Source organism: Herpailurus yagouaroundi, unplaced genomic scaffold (assembly GCF_014898765.1).
Source record: "Herpailurus yagouaroundi ecotype Mexico unplaced genomic scaffold, PumYag 67702, whole genome shotgun sequence".
Taxonomy (NCBI): Eukaryota; Metazoa; Chordata; class Mammalia; order Carnivora; family Felidae; genus Herpailurus; species Herpailurus yagouaroundi.
The window spans coordinates 1,082,435-1,104,762 of NW_024420501.1; the positions used below are offsets into that span (position 1 = coordinate 1,082,435).

At 44.0% G+C, this 22,328-nt stretch overlaps 1 protein-coding gene across 2 annotated transcripts in view; it reads left to right on the top strand.

The window, feature by feature from the left end:
* Positions 1-22,328, top strand: part of LOC121025797 (transmembrane 9 superfamily member 2-like) — an 89,368-nt gene that overhangs the window by 40,942 nt on the left and 26,098 nt on the right. For both annotated transcript variants that reach the window (XM_040468534.1, XM_040468533.1), the window contains exons 8-12: positions 10,831-10,910; positions 15,062-15,170; positions 16,409-16,541; positions 17,785-17,904; positions 18,106-18,163. In XM_040468534.1, the coding sequence (XP_040324468.1) occupies positions 10,831-10,910; positions 15,062-15,170; positions 16,409-16,541; positions 17,785-17,904; positions 18,106-18,163 (500 nt within the window). The remainder of the gene's footprint in view (positions 1-10,830; positions 10,911-15,061; positions 15,171-16,408; positions 16,542-17,784; positions 17,905-18,105; positions 18,164-22,328) is intronic.

The following is a 22,328-nucleotide window of genomic DNA, read 5'->3' on the forward strand; positions in this document are numbered from 1 at the left end:
ACACACAGAGAGAGAGAGAGAGAGAGAGAGAGAGAGAGAGGGAGAGAATGAGCGGGGGAGGGGCAGAGAGAGAGGGAGACACAGAATCCGAAGCAGGCTCCAGGCTCTGAGCTGTCAGCACAGAGCCCGACGCGGGGCTTGAACCCACAAAAAGTGAGATTGTGACCCGAGCTGAAGTCGGACACCCAACCGACTGAGCCACCCAGGCGCCCCCCCATCCTTTTTTTAATTTGCTGCATACTACATTTAATGTGTAGGCCATGATTGACTTATTTATTGCTTCATTGAGAAAAACAACCCAAATGTCTAATTTTTAATTTAGAAACGGTGGTTTGATGAACATTCTTATGTTTCTTCTTGTGTGATTATTTCCTAAAGTTCAATTCCCAGCACCAGGATTATGTAGGTAAAAGGGTGTGCAGATTTCGAGAACACATTGCCAAATTCTTGTCCAGAGAAGTTGCTGGCCCGAGGATGTGCTGTTTCCTCACATACTCAGCAGTGCTAGGTTTCTGTCAATATTTTAAAATTTTGCTTCAGAGTTTATTTTATTTATTTATTTTTTAAGATTTATTTATTTATTTTGAGAGAGGCAGAGAGAGTGCGAGTGGGGAAGGGGCAGAGAGAGAGGGAGGCAGAGAATCCCAAGGAGGCTCTGCACTGTCAGCATGGAACCCCATGCGGGGCTCGAACTCACAAAACCATGAGATCATAACCTGAGCCCAGACCAACGGTGGTCCTGTGCTTCCGAATTTTAATTCTGTGACTATACCAAAGGGAGATCGGTTTATATTGAGCAAACCCCTAAGGGTCCAATGTATAAACCAGAATACCGATTTATTAATTTACATGGAAAAATATGAGTGCCAGGGACCACACCATTCATGTTAGCTGGTTAGCACATCTGCCTGTGATAACGATATATGAGAAAGCAAATAGAAATAGAATAGCATAAATAGGAAGTTTGTTGGTGAGCCTAGGACCCCAGAGCAAAAGGAAGTGGGTATTAAAACATGATATTCATGGCCCTCTAGTCCTCTGCTTGCCCATGGACCAGATGTTTATATTCATGGGCTGGGTACTCTTAGTCCTGGACAGTATTACAGGTGTTTCATCGAAAGATTAACTTGGGGGCTTTCCTTTTCTAGGGAAAGCCTTTTAAGACTATATAGATTTATGCATTTCTCTTTTTATTTTTTTAAGGCAATATCTCATATTTTTGAGTCGGCTTCGATCATACTTGATTTGGTGTAAATGACTTATTTCTTAAAGCTTTAGATGTGCTTTCTTGAGACCAAGCCCTAATCACATTATTGGGGATTAGGTCTCAAATTTCTTCAAACATTTACAAATTGTGCTCAGCTTGTGTCATTTCTATACATGACCTGCCAGCCATTACAACATGATTTTTTCCTAATCTCAGTCTGAAAGCAATCGCATCTTAGGGCTGCCTTGCTTTTGTCCCTATGTATCACCTATGTGGTTATATCCATTTTATAAATGAGGCTACTGAAGCCCAGTGAGGTGGGGTAATTTTCTCAGGATCATTGCTGGCGGGAGGTGCAAGCGATATTCAAACTGTCTGGCCCCCAAACTCATAGCTTTTCTGCTATACCATTCTGGCTTTCCGTATTAAAGGTCTATTATATCTTCTGTCCACAGAGTTACTCTAAAGAAAATGAGAAAGGTTTATATTAGAAATGCGTGTGTGTGCTTTGGATCATCTGGCTAGAGGTCAGGATTACTTGAGCCTACATCCTGCGGTTTACACAAAGTACAATCGGTGAAAACAGGCAATTTACTAGTCCAATATGGTCAGCCTTCTGATCTCTGGATGAAATACAGAAGTGTAATCTGGGGGAAGGAATGAAATACACCCTGAAGAAATTAAAATAACCTCTCCCTAATGATTGAGAACATTATTAAAAGTCTAAGTTATTATCAGAAGTTGATCAGGGGCACCTGGGTGGCTCAGTCGGTTGGGCGTCCGACTTCAGCTCAGGTCATGATCGGTCTCATGGTCAGTGAGTTTGAGCCCTGCGATGGGCTCTGTGCTGACAGCTCGGAGCCTGGAGCCTGCTTCAAATTCTTTGTCTTCTCTCTCTGCCCCTCCTCTGCTCACATGCTCTCTCTCTCTCTCTGTCTCTCTCAAGAATAATAAATAAACATTAAAAAAATTAAAAGAAGATGATCAAAGAACTGAAGCCCTTCTACATTTTTTATCACTTATTCGTCAGCTATACACATTTCAATGTAGTGGCACGCCTGGCTGGCTCAGTCAGTAGAGCCAGCAATTCTTGATCTCAGGGTGGTGAGTTCAAGCCTTGCTTTGGGCATGGAGCGTACTTAAATTAAAAAAAAAAAAAATTTAAATGTAGGAACTTTTATGCATACAGTAAAAGCCAAGGGAACGCACATCTAAATTGAAGTTCAGATTCACACTGGGAGCCTCCATGGTATGGAGCTAGTGGACTGTCTGCCTGTCAGGAAGCAACTGTGGCTACCGACCGAGCTGAAGCTCAAGTTCAGATGCAGCTGTACCAAATGCGGGAATTTGGGGAAGTCACGTTATTTGGGGTTAGGGCTCAATCCCTTGTTCCTTAACACACCTACTTTTGGAAGCTTTTCCAGAAGAGGGAATTCTTTCCCTCTCCTTGAAACTCACTTAGGGTTCTTAGGAGGCCCTCGGCCTCAATAAGTGGCATGATGCAAAGGCCCAAACGCGCCTGAGTTTGAAAACTGGCGCTGACGTTTATTAGCTGTGTGAACTTCCGCATCTGTAAAATGGGGATCAAATCATCACCTCCGGTGATTATTCTGGGGTATGTGAGCTCACATAAAACGTTTAGCACCGTGCCTAGCCTGTAGTTGGCACACAATCCTTTCCATTCCTTCTTGCGGACACGGGAGCACTTGATTTACAGGTGTCTCACACAGCAGCGTGAGATTGTGTGGTGAGAAAACACCACGCCGCCATAGTCTGTATCTGAACACCAGCGCGTTGCCGTTGTAGGCGGGGGCGAGCGTAAGGAAGCGTACGGTTACACATCTCTGGTGCTGTTCATTTTATGGTCTTGAGTTGAAAAATGCTTTCTTAACCCGGTGATAATGATGCACATCAACCCTTCCCAAAGTGCACTCCCTAGAACACGAGTCAGACAAGTTTGGAAAATGCTGCTTTCTACTACTTCCTTTCTGAGCTTCCCAAAGCACATGAGTAAAATATTTAAAAGTCTCCTAATGAAGAAATCTGTTGACCGAGTCTAACTCAGCATTTTGCAACCACACTGGACTCTGGAGTACTCTTGTGGAGTAAAATCTATATTGCATCGTGGCTCCCACTTGGGGTGTCTCAAGTGTCCATGGTGGTTGCATCTTAGAGTAGCTCACAAAATCTTATTGAAACCACAACAGAGCTTGAGTTTTCCACCGACAAATAAGAAGCAAACCTTCATATGTTGGTAACTGATATAAAAGAACTGAAATCGCATTATAGCCTATGAAGGATTTTGTCAGTTAGCTGGGTTGATATCATTATTTGTTGAATTGCTTCAGTGGTAATAACTACTTGAAGTGGAAATTGAACATGAATTTGAAAATCACTATTTTTCAACCTCCAATTAAGTAATTGATTCAGGCTGATAGTATCAATGGATGTTAAAATCGGAGATGAATGAGCATTAGGAAAGCTGGTTGTTCTCACAGTGGGAGAGTGTCACCCCACGCATGACTTGCTAACTGCAAATGGGAAGATATAAAAATAAGTGAGTGGATAAGGAAATAAATGAACACGAGTTTGTATCAGTATCTCTGACCATAATGCAGCACTACAGCGTTTGGGCTAGCCCTCTCCCCTTGCTGACTGCTAACTTCTTTCTCTGATGCTGAGAAGTATGGCCCCCATCTTCTATAATGTGTTGATTTATTTGTTTTTTTTTTTAATTGTTTTTGATGTTTATTTTTGTGTGTGTGAGAGAGAGACACAGAGTGCAAGTGGGAGAGGGGCATAGAGAGAGAGAGAGAGAGAGAGAGAGAGAGGGAGACACAGAATCTGAAGCAGGCTCCAGGCTCCAAGCTGTTAGCACAGAGTCCGATGCGGGGCTCGAACCCATGAACCGTGAGACTGTGACCTGAGCCGAAGTTGGACACTCAACCAACTGAGCCACCCAGGCACTCCTGATTTATTTGTTCAGTCCTAGCATACATGTAGTGTCAAAACTGATAACCCATACCCCTGTGAGAGATTAATTAATTAATTAATTTATAAATGGGAAATTCTGATACTGATTTTTTAAAATATATTTTTAATGTTTATTTTTGAGAGAGGGAGACAGAGCGCAAGCAGGGGAGGGACAGAGACAGAGGGAGACAGAGTCGGAAGCAGGCTCCAGGTTCTGAGCGGTCAGCACAGAGCCCGAAGCGGGGCTTGAACTCACTGACCATGAGATCATGACCTGAGCCAAAGTCAGATGCTTATACGGCTGAGCCGCCCAGGGGCGCCGAGAGACAAATTTATTAACTGGAATACAGTGTATCTATAGCACTCATTTTAGTAAAGAAATACCTTGTGGGTTTTTTTTTTTTCAATCTTTGAAAGCCAGCACATATTTCACACAGCTCATCTCACTTAGGACTAGCCACATTTCAAGTGCTGGATAGCCACATGTGACTAGGGGCCACTACCTTGGCAAAGATCTAGACCACCCTGCTTCCTGGGAATTTCCCCTCAGGTCCATGCTTCCGCGTGTTTCCCCCCCTTCCTGCTGCTTCTCACTCTCAGTACAGAAAATCTCACCAGGTCTCGTGACACGGATGGATTCCAGGCCCTTGGCTGGATGAACTACACTGTCTCACCCTGTGCGGACTGCGGAAGGCTTCCATGTACCTCTGGCACACGGGGTTGTTCTCGGGGTCAGTGGGGGAGGGGCAGGCACAATCCTGACGCAGGGACGGGGCAGGGAGATATGGACAGGAAGCCACACCCCATGCATACGTCAAACCACTTACAGGTGTCAGGACCATGCAGCAGCTGGGGCCCTAGACCACCTGAGACCTCCTTGAACCTCTTCGACAGCCACCTGCAAACTGCTGTTTGGAAGCAGAGCTCACGGTCATCGGTGAGGTTGTGGGCCTCAGCCCCTGGTCAGGCAGCTACTGGCTACAGAAAGGTCCAGAGGCGGTATAGTGTTTAGTTACAATTCTTTTCGGGTTTTTAATTCAGCGTCTTGTGGGGCACCTGGGTGGCTCAGTCGGTTGAGCGTCTGTCTCTTGATTTTGGCTCGGGTCACGATCCCAGGGTCATGAGATCGAGCCCTGCGTCAGGCTCCACCTGAGCTTGGCGCTTGCTTAAGAGTCTCTCTCCCGCTGCCCCTCCCCCACACTAGTGCACGCGCTCTCTTTCTCTCTCTCTCTCTAAAAAAAAAAAAAGAAAGCATCTTGTGTATTTTATGTTTTCAGAAAATGATTCATGTTCCCAAATGGGTATACAGTTTGGAGTTTATGTAACAAATATGTTCAGAAGTTATTGAAGGATGGGTCATAAAGATTAATATCTGAGTGAAGACCTTTTATTCATACATTTATATGACATTTATATGGGAATTTTTATTAAGTAACTTCTTTACCTTCATTTTTCACAGTAGTCCTCTGAAAGCAGGTACTGTTTTAAAACTCCACTTTATAGAAAAGAAAACCGAGGGGCACATGGGTGGCTCAGTCGGCTGAGCATCCAACTCTTGGTTTCAGCTCAGGTCACGGTCTCACAGTTCGTGAGATCGAGCCCCGCATGGGGCTCTGTGCCGACAGCGCGGAGCCTGCTTGGGATTCTCTGTCTCTCCCCTCTCTCTGCCCTTCCCCCACTCTCGCTCTCCCAAAATAAAGAAATAAACTTAAAAAGAAATAAAAACTGAGACCCATAGAGGGAAAGCCACTTGCCAAATGGCTTTTACAAATGTAAAGGATTATAAACCAAGATTAGTTTGACTAGAGAGTCCAGGCTCCTGACGCAGCCTCTATAATACATGGTGTGAGTTTAAAATGGGAAGGAATTATGGCAGGTGAATTGGCCAAGAAGGCTTTATAAGAGAGGAGTGTGAGGCATTGTGGGAAGGCCAATGGACTGAGTTAAGAGACCTAGATTTTAGGCATTTGGAGAGGAGCTAGGGTAGGGCTTTCTGGATAAGAGTGTACATGGGAACAGTACCTATGGGGAAGAGTGAACAAAAGTCCAATTGAAAGAAAATTGTCTTCATTTGCTTATTCATTCATCAGATGATAGTCAATGCATTTTATGTGCCAGGGATTAGGTGCTGGGGTCCCTAAAGGCCCAAAAGATTCAGTTTGACACCTCAGATTTTAATCGTTTGTATAGTATTGGTAGGACGTTTAGAAAGATAGACTTGGGCGAGATTTTGAATGGCCTTGAATGCCAGGCTACGTATTACGATTCACAATACTTTTATTTCAGAAACTTACCGTTTTTTTTTAATTTTTTTATTTATTATTATTTAAAAAAAATTTTTTTTCCAATGTTTATTTATTTTTGGGACAGAGAGAGACAGAGCATGAACGGGCAAGGGGCAGAGAGAGAGGGAGACACAGAATCGGAAACAGGCTCCAGGCTCTGAGCCATCAGCCCAGAGCCTGACGTGGGGCTCGAACTCACAGACCGCGAGATCGTGACCTGGCTGAAGTCAGACGCTTAACCGACTGCGCCACCCAGGCGCCCCAGAAACTTACCGTTTTTATACCACGAACCAAAGGTTTTGTGGCTTCATTCTAATCACATTACTCTTAGCTATGTATGTGACTTACATAAGCTTCATTTGTGGGTTGGCCGGGGATCCTAGCCACATTTATAGCATTGGGTTTTTGTTCCCCCTCCAAAGCATATTGTTGATTTGTAGGCAGCATGGGCCAGTAACTAATTGAGAAGCAGAGAATTTTGGTGCTGGCTTGCCTCAAGCTCATACTGTGACCTTGAGCAAGTTCGTTTTGTTCTCTGAATGTCAGTTTCCCCTGTAATAAAATGAGAGAGTTGAAATGGATCAGTAGTTCTCAACCCTATCAGACTGATGTCCTCTTTTTTTTTAATTTAGAGAGAGAGAGCATGAGTGGGGGAGAGGGGCAGAGGGAGTGATGAGAGAGAGAGAGAGAGAGAGAGAGAGAGAGGGAATCAGAATCTTAATCAGGCTCCATGCTCAGTGTGGAGCCCGACATGGGACTCGATCCCAGGACCCTGGGATCATGACCTGAGAGTGGAACTCAAGATCCCGACACTCCACTGTCTGGGCCACCCAGGCTCCCTGATGTCTTATTTTAATATCAAATGTTTTCTCTGTCTGCCTTTACTATTGTAAATTCGTATTTATAGACACTAGATGATTCAACCTGTCTGTACACCTAGTTTCAATAAACATCAGTATAACATCCTAACTATAATATAAAAGAAAAAAAAGTAATGTTTAAGAAAATAGCATGTATTTCGGTACATATTTCAGTCCCCGTCAGATGCATGCACCAATGTGTTTAATCACTGTAAATGTCAGGGCTGTGAATGCAGATGAATATGAGAATATCATCCATTGGTAGCTCAAGTTCCACATCTTTCCGAGAGAGGGCATGATTTTCTGAGATGTTGATCAACTCAGTTCTGTGTTGTGCTCGTCTCCCAGGGAAGTGCCGTGTGGGTCCCGCCTTCTCTGCTGCTTAATCCCTGAAGTATCCCCTACGCATCCTCATCATGCCCCTTAGGGGGTGCTGCTCCCTCTGTTGCAATCACCTGGACCAGAAGAAACCCCAGCTGTCTGCCCATTTCATTCTTTGAGTCCCTGCGTGAATATTCTTTGAGTGACATCCATCGTGGGGTCCTGCGTCAGGATTCAAGAAGTCTGGTTTTGTTTCTACTTTTGCGGCTCGTGCCTCCGGTAGTAAACACGAAGGACTTGTTTACCTGCTGTGGTTTTGTGAGAACTGCGATGTAAAGAAGCGGAATAGCTCATTAGTGTTCGGGGGATTGAGGAAGTAGGTTTCACCACTTACTTACCTTTCTGCGTTTGTCATTTTGCTCTCAAATGTGCCTTAGGAGTTTTAAATCGTTCCTTATTTTCTTAGGGCAGAGTACCACGTGTTATGGTCTGTTATTGCCAGCAGATGGCGATGTTTGGTGCAAAAACTGTCAGGCTTACCAGCTGCAGATTTTTCTAGGCTCTCTTAGTATTTAAAATTCAAACTTCATGGTGCATCTTGGAAAGTATCTCTCCTTTTTGAAAGACCCGATATGAATTAACTTGCTTAAGGCAATGGGTAGGCTGGTGAAGAGAAGCCTGTAATTCAAATTTTTACAAATTAAGTCACATTTGACAACAGGCCCAGTATTTTAGTAGAACAGCCAAGATGTATGTTTTTATGCAGTGGGTAGTTGATCTCTTGATTTATCTGTAAATTCTGATTTCCTATTTATAGGTTTTAAGTGATAATTTATTTTGAAACCGTTTCAGACCACAGAAGGATTGTCAGAACAATACAAAGAGCTCCCCCAGTCCCTTTAATCAGAACCCCCCAATTGTTCATATTTTACCTCATTTGCTCCATGGTTCACCCTTCTCTCTATGTCCATTATCATTGGTCTTTCTCTGAATCTTTTGAGAGCTAGATGTTCTATCGCCCCCTAAACGCTCCAGAGTCCCCCAGACAAGATCATTTTCCTACTAGAATAGCATACAACTAGCATATAACTCTGCAAATCAGGAATCTGTATTGCTATCACATTACCATCCCGTCCACATGCATCCATTCAAATGTTGCCAGCTGGCCAACAATGTCACTTTTTCCCTTTGTGGTTTGAGGTCCTGCCTAGGAGTATGTGTTGTTTAGTTTGTGGTCTCCAATCCAGACCCGTTCTTTAGTCTTTCTCTGTCTTTCACATCCTTGAAATTTTTATAGAGTACAGACCTTACAATCTGCAGGATGACCAGCAAACTGGGTCTGGTGGTTCTTATTTAAAAAAAAATTTTTTAAAACTTTTTTTATGTTTATTTAGTTTTGAGAGACAGAGCACAGTGGGGGAGGGGCAGAGAGAGAAGGAGACAGAATCTGAAGCAGGCTCCAGGCTCCGAGCTGTCGGCACAGAGCCCGACGTGGGGCTCGAACCCACAAACTGTGAGATCATGACCTGAGCCGGAGTCGGACGCTTAACTGACTGAGCCACCCAGGCGCCCCCTGTCTGATGGTTCTTTATGACAAGGCTCGGGCTGTACGTTCTTGGCAGGGATCGCACCACAGACCTGATGCTGCATACGTCAGGAAGTACGTGATGTCAACCTGCCCCATCACTGGTAATGTTAACCAGGATCACCTGGTCATCAGGTTTTAACTAAAATCCATCATTGAATTAAAACCCAATTAAAATCTATCATTTGGGTTTTTTTTTTTTTTTAAATTTTTTTTCAACGTTTATTTATTTTTGGGACAGAGAGAGACAGAGCATGAACGGGGGAGGGGCAGAGAGAGAGGGAGACACAGAATCGGAAACAGGCTCCAGGCTCTGAGCCATCAGCCCAGAGCCCGACGCGGGGCTCGAACTCACGGACCGCGAGATCGTGACCTGGCTGAAGTCGGACGCTTAACCGACTGCGCCACCCAGGCGCCCCTGGGTTTTTTTTTTTTTAAGTGGCATACTTTAGGGGCACCTGGCTGGCTCCGTCAGTAGAGCGTTATCTCTTGATCTCAGGGTCATGAGTTCGAGCCCCATGTTGAGTGTGGAGCCTACTTAAAAAAAAAGTAGGAAAAAAAGCAGTGTATATTAATTTTTCTCCATACTCCAACTCTAAACTTCGGGAAAAACACCTAACACCCAGTTTAGAATAATAAGTCATTTCAAACATTAGTCAATTTGTACCAGCATTTTCCTTTTGCTAAAAGCATATTATTGATTTGAGTGGTGATTACACTGTATTAATGGTGTAAGTGTTTATTGGGGATTCCCAGTTCTGAACTTCATCTATTGGGGATATTTTGTAAGAAAGCTACGGACAGTTTGAGGTTGATCACATGTCACAGAAACAGCTTGATTGGTAATTGTATTTCCTTTCTTTTTTTAAGTTTATTTATTTATTTTGAGAGAGAGAGAGAGAGAGAGAGAGAGAGAGAGAGAACAGGGCTGGGGCAGAGAGAAGAGGGAGAGGGGAAGAGAGAAAAGGACAGAGAGAATCCTAAGCAGGCTGCATGCTGTGAACACAGAGCCCGACTCCAGGCTTGATCCCACAAACCGTGAGATCATGACCTGAGCCAAAATTAAGAGGCGAATGCTTAACTGACTGAGCCACCCAAGCACCCCAGTCATTGTATTTTCTTATGGTTTATTCAGTATTGAAAACTACAAAACTTAAAAACAAAGCATCTTTTATAAACTTGTTGCTACGACATCTCAAAATACTTAACATATAAAAATGTAGGGGCACCTGGCTGGCTCAGTCAGAAGAGCATGCGACTCTTGATCTTGGGGTTGTGAGTTCGAACCCCATGTTGGGTATAGAGATTACATAAATAAGTAAACAAACAAATACTGAGTCTGTTTTTTTTAAAGGTGCTGTTTCTGGTGAACAGTGGCAAGCTACAAGTACTTTCTTCCTAGTTCCTTCCTGAAATGAAGAAGAATATCACTTAATAAAAATAAGATAAAAATGTCAGGACACATCTTACTATTCCAGGAAGTTAGTAGTAAAGAAAAGGCGAAAATGTATGCAGAATAACTTTCTGTCTGTTTTAGGATTATAACCAGCAAAAGTCACTAGAAGTTTGGTCATATAACTGTATATTTTTGTTTGTTAGGAAAACAAAAGCATCAAGTGGGCATCTAGGTGGGACTACATTTTGGATTCCATGCCTCATACCAACATTCAGTGGTTGAGGTAAGTACTTTATTTTTTATTTTTAAGTTTATTTTCTTTAGTAACCTCTGCCCAACATGGGGCTCGAACTCAGCATGCTGAGGTCAAGGGTCGCATGCTCTTCTGACTGAGCCAGCCAGATGCTTCTAGGTAACTACTTTATTTTATGTATGTATGTATGTATGTATTTATGTATGTATTTTTAAATGTTTATTTTTGAGAGAGAGAGAGAGAGAGAGACAGCAAGACAGAGAGACAGAGAGTGAGTAGGGGAGGACAGAGAGACAGAGGCAGAATCTGAAGCAAGCTCCAGGCTCTGAGCTGTCAGCACAGAGCCCGACGCGGGGCTCGAACTCACGAGCCGTGAGATCATGACCTGATCCAGAGTCGGACGCTTCACCCACTGAGCCACCCAGGCGCCCCCCCCAGGTAAGTACTTTATAAAACAAAGAGTAGGTAGCTTCAGTAGGAGAAATGTAAATATATATTTGTATTAAATATACATATTTATATATATATTTATACCTTATATATATCTTATATAAATCTTATATATATATCTTATATATATATCTTATATGTATATATCTATATCTATATCTATATCTATATCTATATCTATATCTATATCTATATCTTTAAGTTTATTTTAAGAGAGAGAGGGAGAGAAGCAGAGAGAAAATTCTGGGCTGAAAGCAAGGAGCTGGACGCGGGGGTCGAACCCATGAGTGGTCAGATCTATATACCTATGTGTTTTAAAAAGCTATTTTGTTACCAGAGATGATCTTGAGTGACACCTTTTTCCTCCCCGTAGCTGGTTTCCCCTCTCCTTCCTCGCACACACCTCTCCACGTGCACAAAGAAAGAGAAAAAGGAAGACGGGCCTTAAATACACGCCTGCGTATGCCGAAGGGAAGAGCGGCTTGAGGTGTCTTGAGAGGTGCCTTGCAGCCTGCAAAGAGCACGGGGGGACGCGAAGTGGGCAGGGTGTGACTGCGGAAGGGGACACCGCGCGCGAGATGAGAGGAAAACACAGTAGAGACTTGTGCTCCTGGGTTCAGAAAGTCTGAGGAAGAGGGCCAGGAGGAAGGTGGAGGCATTACATGTGAGACACCAAGACCTTTCAAGGGGCCCTTCATTCCCTCAGCGGGGCCGGTGACAGAGAGGACCGTGTGGGGGACAAGGTGTGTCGGGGAGGGGCTGCTCATGCCACTGGTGTGCTTCCTCGTCCCTGCGAGGCGGCCAGACGCCCTGTTGGGCTCTGGGACGGCGCGAGGGAGGCAGACGGACTTCTGCTCCCACGAGGCTTTATGTTCGGGTGGATGCAGAGGACACGCGCTTGATCGCTCGGGAACCTTCAACAGGGCCAAACCGCAGAGGTGGAAGTTTCAGCCTGAAATGGAGGGAGGAACCAGTTGAGAACGTGACGATTGGGCGTGACTGTGGCCAAGTGCTGAGGGAGGTCGGGGGGTAGGTCAGTTTGGGGTGGAAGAAGACTATGAAAGTAAAAATGAAAGTGAGGGAAGGTGTGGTTCCGAGTATGGTCTCTTGAGGTGATGACCCTCCTTATATACCCATTGCCTTTTGAGTGAGAATAACACCCCCCGCTACTGTGTTTCTACACTTATTCCTTCGTGTCTTCCTGCTCTCCCCCCTCCTCCTCCTCCTCCTCCTCCTCCTCCTCCTCCTCCGCCTCCTCATTATTATGACCATATGGTAGCTTTTCCAGAGTCTTCTGTTTGGGCAACTGTCCAGGTCCCATTTTCTCACATCCCCAGAAGTCTCCTCAGGTAAAATTTATTTAAATGGTTTCTCCAAAGGGATTGGGAGACCAAAGGGCCTCCAGATACACTGTGGGGGCTAATCTCTAGTAGTATTCGTATTTATAGCATAATAAGGAATGTACTTTGTTTCAGCCATGATCTAATTCACTTACCACATTAACAGACGTTTTAGACATCAGTCATCTTTAAAATTTTTTTAATGTTTATTTTTGAGGGAGAGAGAGAAAGCACGAGCAGGAGAGGGGCAGAAAGAGGGGGAGAGAAAATCTCAAGCACACTCCACGTTGTCGGCTCAGAGCCCCACATGGGGCTCGAACCCACGAACCGTGAGATCATGACTTGAGCTGAAACCAAGAGTCAGATGCTTAGCTGACTGAGCCACCCAGGCGCCCCTGAAAGTTTTTATTTATTTATTTATTTTGAGAGGGACGCCTGGGTGGCTCAGTCGGTTAAGCGTCCGACTTCAGCTCAGGTCATGGTCTCGTGGTCTGTGGGTTTGAGCCCCACGTCGGGCTCTGTGCTGACAGCTCAGAGGCTGGAGCCTGTTTTGGATTCTATGTCTCCCTTTCTCTCTCTGCTCCTTCCCCACTCATGCTCTCTCTCTCTGTCTCTCAAAATGAATAAATGTAAAAAATTTATTTATTTTCAGCATGGGAGTGTGCACACGCAAGCAGGGGAGCGGTCGAGAGAGTGGGAGACAGAGAATCCCAAGCAGGCTCCGCGCTGTCAGCACAGAGCCTGGCTCAGGGCTCGAACTCGCGAACCATGAGACCATGACCTGGGCTGAAGTCGGACGCTCAACCGACTGAGCCACCCAGGCGCCCCTCCTATGCTGTACCTTTTATCCCTGTGACTTATTCATTCCATAGCTGGAAGGCCGCACCTCCCACCCCCTGCACTCATCTTGCCCATCCCCCCACACCCCCTCCCCTTTGGCAGCCACAAGTGACTTATTTGTTTTATTTTTATTTTATTTTATTTTTTTAAAATTTTTTTTCAACGTTTATTTATTTTTGGAACAGAGAGAGACAGAGCATGAACGAGGGAGGGGCAGAGAGAGAGGGAGACACAGAACTGGAAACAGGCTCCAGGCTCTGAGCCATCAGCCCAGAGCCCGACGCGGGGCTCGAACTCACGGACCGCGAGATCGTGACCTGGCTGAAGTCAGACACTTAACCGACTGCGCCACCCAGGCGCCCCCGACTTATTTGTTTTATAACTGGATCTTTGCACCTCTTAATCTCCTTCATCTATTTTGCCCATCCCCCCATACTACCTCCTCTCTGGCAACCATAGACATCAATCATCTTATTGGCATCTTTTTTTAAATTTATTTTTGAGAGACAGGGAGAGTACAAGCGGGGGAGGGGCAGAGAGAGAGGGAGGGAGACAGAGGATCTGAAATGGGCTCCGCGCTGACAGTAGAGAGCCTGATGTGGGGCTCAAACTCACGGACTGTGAGATCATGACCTGAGGGAAAGTCAGATGCTTAACTGACTGAGCCACCCAGGCTCCTCCTTATTGGCATCTTTCTAGAACAGTGTTGGTCTTTTCAGATTCTGGTGAAGCTTTGTTGATGTGTTCGGGTTTGGCTGGGTGGTGGGATGGCAGAAGGGATTGGTTTTGATTTGGGAATAATTTTGAAGTTTAAATTTTAGAAACAGTAAGAGCTGGGAAGTACAGTGACCATGGGGTCATTACCCTGAAGCTCATAAAAAGACCACAACCTTGGTCTATCAGTTAAGAAGTCAGTCAGCCATTAGTTCAACCTTGATTCCTGGACTTTCATTCTCAGTTCCATGCTCTGGAATTGAGTTTCTGTTAATTGATCTTATTTACTTCTTGCTTCTTTTTGGGAATGTACCCTTAAAAAATTCTAAAATCACCTGAAGAATAATGTTGTTTATATTGCTTTATTTGGTTTTGTTTTGTTTCTTTTTAGTGTTTATTTTTGAGACAGAGAGAGACAGAGCATGAGCGGGGGAGGGGCAGAGAGAGAGGGAGGCACAGAATCTGAAGAAGGTTCTGAGCTGTCAGCACAGAGCCCGATGTGGGACTTGACTTCACGAACCGTGAGATCATGACCTGAGCTGAAGTCGGACTTAACAGACTGAGCCACCCAGGCGCCCCTATATTGCTTTATTTGTAATACAGTTTTGTGGATTATGTGTATTAATACATAATATCAATATATTGTGTATTATAATATATTAAGTTCATTTAATATACTGATGTATTCAGCTTTTGATCTAAGTTTAACCTTGGAAAAGTGATCAACATGATGACAATTTGAATGCCTTTCTTTTATATGTACCCACATTTTCTTCTCACTGTTTAAATATGGAACTTGACGTTTAACTTCTCTTTTTTCTTCTTTAAATTTTCTAGTATTATGAATTCCTTTGTTATCATTCTCTTCTTATCTGGCATGGTGGCTATAATTATATTGAGGACTCTTCATAGAGATATTATCAAATACAATGAGATGAGTTATTCTGTAAGTAAAAATGCACATATTTGATTCAGCAAATATTTGAATGCCTACTCTGTCCACTTGTCAATGTTATATTTTTACTTAGGGCATATAATACCTCGAATACAGCACATTTCGACGTCTAGCAATTTAACCTATTATACCAAATCAGAAAGTATAGAGTTGCGTAGGTTTTATCAGAAAGTATAGAGTTGGGTATGCTCTGTAAAAGTAGAAGTCAGTTTATTAGAGAGGTATTTGTTACCCACTCTGGTTCTATTCCTTTTTATATGTTTCTGAACTTTTAAAGTATTACTTAATGTTTCCATTAATTTGGAGTATGAGATAAATGTATCAAACATTGCAAAATGTTATCATTTGGGTTAAATTTAGTTAAAAAAATCTTTTTTAACATTTATTCATTTTTTGAGAGACAGAGTGAGACACAGAGTGTGAGCGGCGGAGGGGCAGAGAGACAGGGAGACACAGAATGGGAAGCAGGCCCCAGGCTCTGAGCTGTCAGCACAGAGCCTGATGCGGGGCCTGAAGTCACAAACTGTGAGATCATGACCTGAGCCGAAGTCAGACGCTTAACCGATTGATCCACTCAGGCACCCCTCTTTTTTTTTTAATACATTTTTTTTGAGGTTAAATTTAGTTTTATCTCATTTATACTGTTTTGACTCTTATAATCATCTGTGTATTGGTGAATTTTAGATTTCTTTTTTTTTAAAAAAAGAGAATCCTTTGTTTTTCTTTTCTTTTTAAGGTTTATTTATTTTTGACAAAGAGAGTGCAAGCAGGGGTGGGGTCAGAGAGAGGGGGAACAGAGGATCTGAAGCGGGCTCCACACTAACAGCACAGAGCCCGATGCGGGGCTCGAACTCACACACCATGAGATCATGACCTGAGCCGAAGTCAGACGCTCAACCAAGTGAGCCACGCAGGTGCCCCGAATTTTAAATTTCTATAAAAATTGGCCGGATTCCCTCTGTGTATTAAATCATTTCACTTTCTTCATGCAATTAAGCCAGGTGTGTTCTTTATATGAGGAACACATTCCCTCTAATGCAAATCTTAGAGTAAGGGAGTGCCTCATTTGGATGGCAGGATCACCTACCTTCCAGAGGGCTGCTGTATCCTGAATGAGCCATTGGCTTCCAGTTAGTCTGTCTTTAGAGGAAAATTCATTTCCATCTAACTTTGAGAGTTCTGGTAACTTTCTGCCACAGTGTGTTTACCAAAGATTTTCTCATATGTAGGAAGACGCCCAGGAGGACTTTGGTTGGAAGCTGCTTCATGGGGATGTATTCAGACCACCAAGGAGTAGAATGTTGCTGTCAGTTTTCCTGGGCCAAGGAACACAAGTTTTGATCATGACGTTTATCACCTTACGTAAGTAGGCTCAGATCGATATGCGTCATCTTAAACATTCTTAGTGAACTGTTGCCGTATGTTAAATTTTGATCCACGTGTACAAAAGGGCTTTGAAAATACCCTAAAGTTTAAGAAAATGTATGTTTTATGGTACTTACAATTCTATCTTCTCAAATTAAGGATAGGAGTCTGAATACGTTCCTGTCTCCGGGACCTTTCATGGCTTCTTCAGTTGTGAATAATTTATTGCGCTGTCCAATACACAAAGTCCTTGCTTTGCAAAAGAGAAGCTTTCTTGAAAATCAGCATGTGGGTAGAATCATATTTTAAGTGGACTAAGGGAATTCATAATTAAACACTAGCATTTTGAAATGCTGTGGCAAGCCTAAGTGCTGGTCTTTAAACGTATAAACAGACTGGCATCTTTAGGAGGCTCACAATGGCTGTTGAACCCTGGCTGCCTTCATGTATAAAGTAAAAATGGAGCCTGTCAATTTTTGATGGCCAGAGTGGTGATTTTCATAAACAAGGCTGCTGTAAAAAAAAAAAAAAGGCTTGTTAGGTGTTTCAGATGTCAGTGCTAACTTCAAAATTCAGCTTTTAAGATTGTATTTTCCTGAGACCAAGTCTCGCCTTGATTTAAAAAAATTTTTTTTAATGTTTATTTTTGAGAGAGAGAGAGAGAGAGAGAGAGAGAACAGGGGAGGGGCAGAGAGAGAGAGAGGGAGACACAAAATCTGAGGCAGGCTCCAGGCTCTGAGCTGTCAGCACAGAGCCTGACATGGGGCTCGAACTCATAAACTATGAGATCCTGACCTGAGCCAAAGTCGGATGCTTAACCGACTGAGCCACCCAGGTGCCCCACTGCTTTGATCTTTTCTTTATTCTTCCCCTTGAATACAAGGAAGCAGAAGGAAATTTTTGTGGGAAAATGATTTTCTGTTTACGGAATGATACTAGAGTAGGGGGGATCGTTTATTTAGTTTTGATTTAAATGGTGAGGTAAAGACTAGATCCAACTTGGAAACTGAACTTCACTTGCCTTGTCTTGAAAGTCACACCTTTTCATTAAGACAAAATTGTCATTAGTTAAGTGAATAACATTCACGGTGTCACTTAAGATCTCACATGACAGAATATCCTTGTGTGCTGTTACACATAATATGTCTTAATCAGTGGGTCTTTAATTTATTACAAAGTCTTTGTGTGCTTCTGAGGCTATGATCGTAACTGGTTTGATATTTCTTTTTTGTGCCTTTAGTTCTGGCCTGCCTTGGTTTTCTATCCCCCTCCAACCGAGGCGCTTTAATGACCTGTGCCGTTGTACTCTGGGTCCTTCTGGGAACCCCTGCCGGATATGTGTCTGCAAGAATGTATAAGAGTAAGCATTACATCTGCTCTCATTCCAGTAAGTTCATGCGTTCAGTGTAGAAATTAAAAGGCCGTAAAACACAACATTTGAGAATCGCATGGGGCATTTTAGCCGACCCATCCAAAGGTACTTGTGTCCTGGTTATAAAGCAGGTTTAAAGTGGACTGAATCAAGTTGCGACAGTAACTCTTCTGTCTTTTCCTTCCTCAGCACTTAAAGGTGTTAAATGGAAGACAAACTTTTTGCTGACGGCACTATTATGTCCTGGGTGAGCATTGCACGTTCTCCGTTCTCTATGCAATTACACTCTTCCTTAGACTTCGTCTTGGAGAAATCATCGTAGGCGATAATGAAGGGTCGAAGGGAGAGGAGTTTCTGTAGCGGCAGCATTCTCTCTTTGTACAGCGTAGCCTCGAGTGCAAAGAGATAGCCAGGGTGCTGCTGTATTGAATTTTGATCTTCGGTCTTGGAGCACATTTCATAAACGCTCATCTCAGTTATACATCTTGCATTATATACCATATTAGAATGGCAATTTAGGCACCACCTGTGTCAGTCCCCTTGTCGCTGCCTTCTGTGATTCTTTCTTCCCGTCTCCCCTAGTGACTGCAGTGTCATTAGTGACTGCAGTTCGGGGGTAGAGTCATTGTCCAAGGGGGAGTGGGTGGGGCCGCACAGTGGCTGTGTGAGTAGCGCCGTCAGCCCCCTAGTTACAGACGTGCGGGCTTGGTGGGCAAGCCGGGGAGCAAGTGTTCAAGGTCACGTGGGATGTCAGTAATAGAGCGCTATATATAACCGAATGTCCCCCCTGCATCCCGTCCTGGGATCTTTCCACAGAACCTCGCTGATGAAGTGCTGACTCACTTAGGGTTTCATCTCCTTAGTCAGCTCGGGCTGCCCTACCAAAATCCATAGACTGGAGGGGCGCCTGGGTGGCTCTGGCGGTCGGGCGTCTGACTTCGGTTCAGGTCATGATCTCAGTTTGTGAGCTCGAGCCCCGCGTCCGGCTCTGTGGGCTCTGTGCCGCCGGCTCAGAGCCCGGAGCTTGCTTTGGATTCTGTGTCTCCTTCTTTCTCTGCTCCTCCCCGACCTGTGCTGTCTCTGTCTCTCAAAAATAAATGTAAAAAAAAATCCCATAGAGTGGGGGGAGGAGGCTGAAACAAAACAATACACATTTGATTTCTCATAGTTCTGGAGGCGGAAATGTTGGAGATCAGGGCACCAACAGGGTTGTGTCCTGGTGAGAAGTCTCTTCCTAGCTCGTTGACGACTGCAGTCTTGCTGTTTCCCCACATGGCAGGCAGAGACAGTAAACTCTCTAGTGTCTCCTCTCATAAAGGCACTAATCCCATCATGAAGGCTTCATCTAAGCTTAATCACCTCCCAAAGGCCCCACCCCCAAATACCATTACGTTGTGGATCAGTGCTTCAATATATGAATTTGGGGAGGGGGACACAACTCAGTCCATAGCACGTTTCATTTCTCATATTCTTTCCTTGATGTTAGGAAGGAAAGGTCTTTTTAAAAAAGGTTGATTTATTTTGAGAGAGAGAGACAGACAGACGGACAGACAGCACACGTGGGGGAGGGGCAGAGAGAGAGGGGGAGAGACAGTCCCAAGCAGGGTCCGCACTGTCAGCCAGGAGCCTGATGCCGGGCTCGATCCCACGAACCACGAGATCATGACCTGAGCTGAAATCAAGAGTCAGATGCTTAAACGACTGAACCACTCAGGCTCCCCACCTCCCCCCCCGCCCCACTTTTTTTGTTTTTTAAGGAAAAACTAGTGGATTCTATCTTAATTGTCACGTACTTTAGTTCCTATTTGTTACAAAATTCCCATGTCCTTGATGCTAGAAGTGTGTCCCCATAGTGGAAGAGGTCCTATAATGAAAGTTATACATAGTAAACTCAGTTACGTTATATGCTGATTGGTGACAAAGGGAGAGCAAAATGCTTTAAGAATGCTCTGTGGCTGTGCATGATGCCGTGAATGAGGCAACGCAGTGATAGATTCTGTAGACCCATAACCTTTTATCTCCATGTGGCTTGTTTTCCTTGAAACTCCGGGGAAAAAGAGGAGATCATTGAGAGGATTGAACATCACGAGTTTGCACATCAAATACAGGAACCTCAGACTTTTTGACTTATTTAAAGTAAGGACAATGCAGTCCCCTCCCCCTCCCCACCTTGACTAGAGCCATCTGCTTTTCCCGAAACTGTTTTCAAGGGAACTAGAATGGGTGGTCTTCTCTGAGGTGAATGCTTTATTACATTTATGTAAGAAAGCAATGTCCTTGACGATATTTCAGCTCTTTGTTGCTTCAAGTTCAAGACTCAAATGAATCCCACCCTGGATAAATTTGGCAGCAAAGTGCCATTGTGCAAGTGTCATTACACTGGGTTGTACTACAAGGGGCAGCACGTGCAGGAACCAGTCCACAAACCGTCCGCTGTTCTCTGCTGTAGTTCGTTACTCCTTCGGCACACCCAGCGTGGTCTTTTTGGTTGCGTTTGCTTTCGTTCTTACCCTGTTTAAGGCATTATCCTAGGCACTGTAGAGGAAATTAAATACAAATTGTCTCTGAAACTGTCTTCGTGGCTTAAGAGGACTAATACTGGCCCAGCGTTCATCACACAGATGTTCCATCTTACTGTAAAAAGAAGTTACATCATAGAAATAGAAAATGTAAAGGATGCCCGGGGGGCTCAGTCAGTGAAGCGTCTGACTCCGGCTCAGGTCATGATCTCACGGTCCGTGAGTTCGAGCCCCGCGTCGGGCTCTGTGCTGGCAGCTCGGAGCCCGGAGCCTGCTTCGGATTCTGTGTCTCCCTCTCTCTCTGCCCCTCCCCTGCTCCTGCTCTGTCTCTCTCTGTCTCAAAAATAAATAAAAACGTTAAAAAAATTAAAAAAAAAAGAAAATGTAAAAGAATTAGAATATATCATATCACTAAGCTTGATGAGCCAAATTGAACAATCAATGTCTGAGAAAAGCATTAGCATTCCCAATGCGCTATGAGCTGTTTTCATCATGTTTTCCGTGAGATTGATTGTGAAGCATGTTTTACACAGAGAAATTCAAAAATTCGAGTAGAAATCCATAATTACACGGCTCAGGTTTACATGGACTTTGCGATGATGCGGTGTCAAGACACAGTTTTGTCAAAGTAAAAAAAAAAAAAGTTTTTGATTTGAAAAGCAACTGGGAACAGTGGTTGTGTCCTGGGTGGGTTTTCGGGGGGGCTGGGGGACAGGAGCGTGAAGGAGACTATTTGTATTAGATTTACTTTTCGCTCTTTTTTTCCCCACCTTTTTGCATCATGTACCATATGCACGTGTTACCTATTTTTAAGTAATTTCGTTATGAACAACAGTAACACCAACTCCCAACCATATATTAAAGGGGAGAGGTAGTGCTAGAAGCTGACGGCACAGGCTTTAGAGTCAGACACACACACGCGCGTGTGCACGCACGCACACGTACCCTATACTGCAAACGTATAGAGTGGTTCATTTCTCAATTCTACCTCCTCCTAGTTACCGGGCCTTGAGCACATTGTGAATAACGCTGCGACGAACATAGGTGTGCACGTACCTCTTGGAGATCTTTGTCTTCTGTTCCGTTGCATAGATATTTTCTGCGGTGCCATTTCTGTTCCCTTGTCATCTATTTTACCATTTTTTTTTTTGAGTTATTCTCTTAGTGGTTACCTTACAGATTACAATTAGTGTCCCAATTTACACCAATCTAGTTCGGATGAATCCCAGCTTAATTTCAATATTAGACAAAACTTTGCTCCTATCCAGCTCCTTTCTCACCTCCCTTCTTCGTGCTGTCACTGCCATACAAATTACGTCTTACTACTTTGTGTGCTCGTCAGTGCAGATTTAAAATTATTGCGCTACGCAGGTGTCTTTTAAATTTGGCAAAAAAAGAGCTTCAGATAATATTTACTAATCATGGCCTGTTGGGCAAGTGATGTTACCTCTCTAATCCTGGGTTTCCTCATGGGTCATACGGGAATAATGGTATCCCTTTCCTCCTGGTTGAGCTGTGAGGATTAAACGGGATAACGTACGTACTGCATTTGGAACAGTGCCTCGCACATACTGAGTGCTCAGTGAACGGTAGCTGTGGTTATTAGCAACCCTTCTGCTATCATGCCTTTGCTCATGCTGTTCCATGAATAATTTAAAAGTGCAAAACAGGGGCGCCTGGGTGGCGCAGTCGGTTAAGCGTCCGACTTCAGCCAGGTCACGATCTCGCACTCCGTGAGTTCGAGCCCCGCGTCGGGCTCTGGGCTGATGGCTCGGAGCCTGGAGCCTGTTTCCGATTCTGTGGCTCCCTCTCTCTCTGCCCCTCGCCCGTTCATGCTCTGTCTCTGTCTGTCCCAAAAATAAATAAATGTTGAAAAAAAAAATTAAAAAAAAA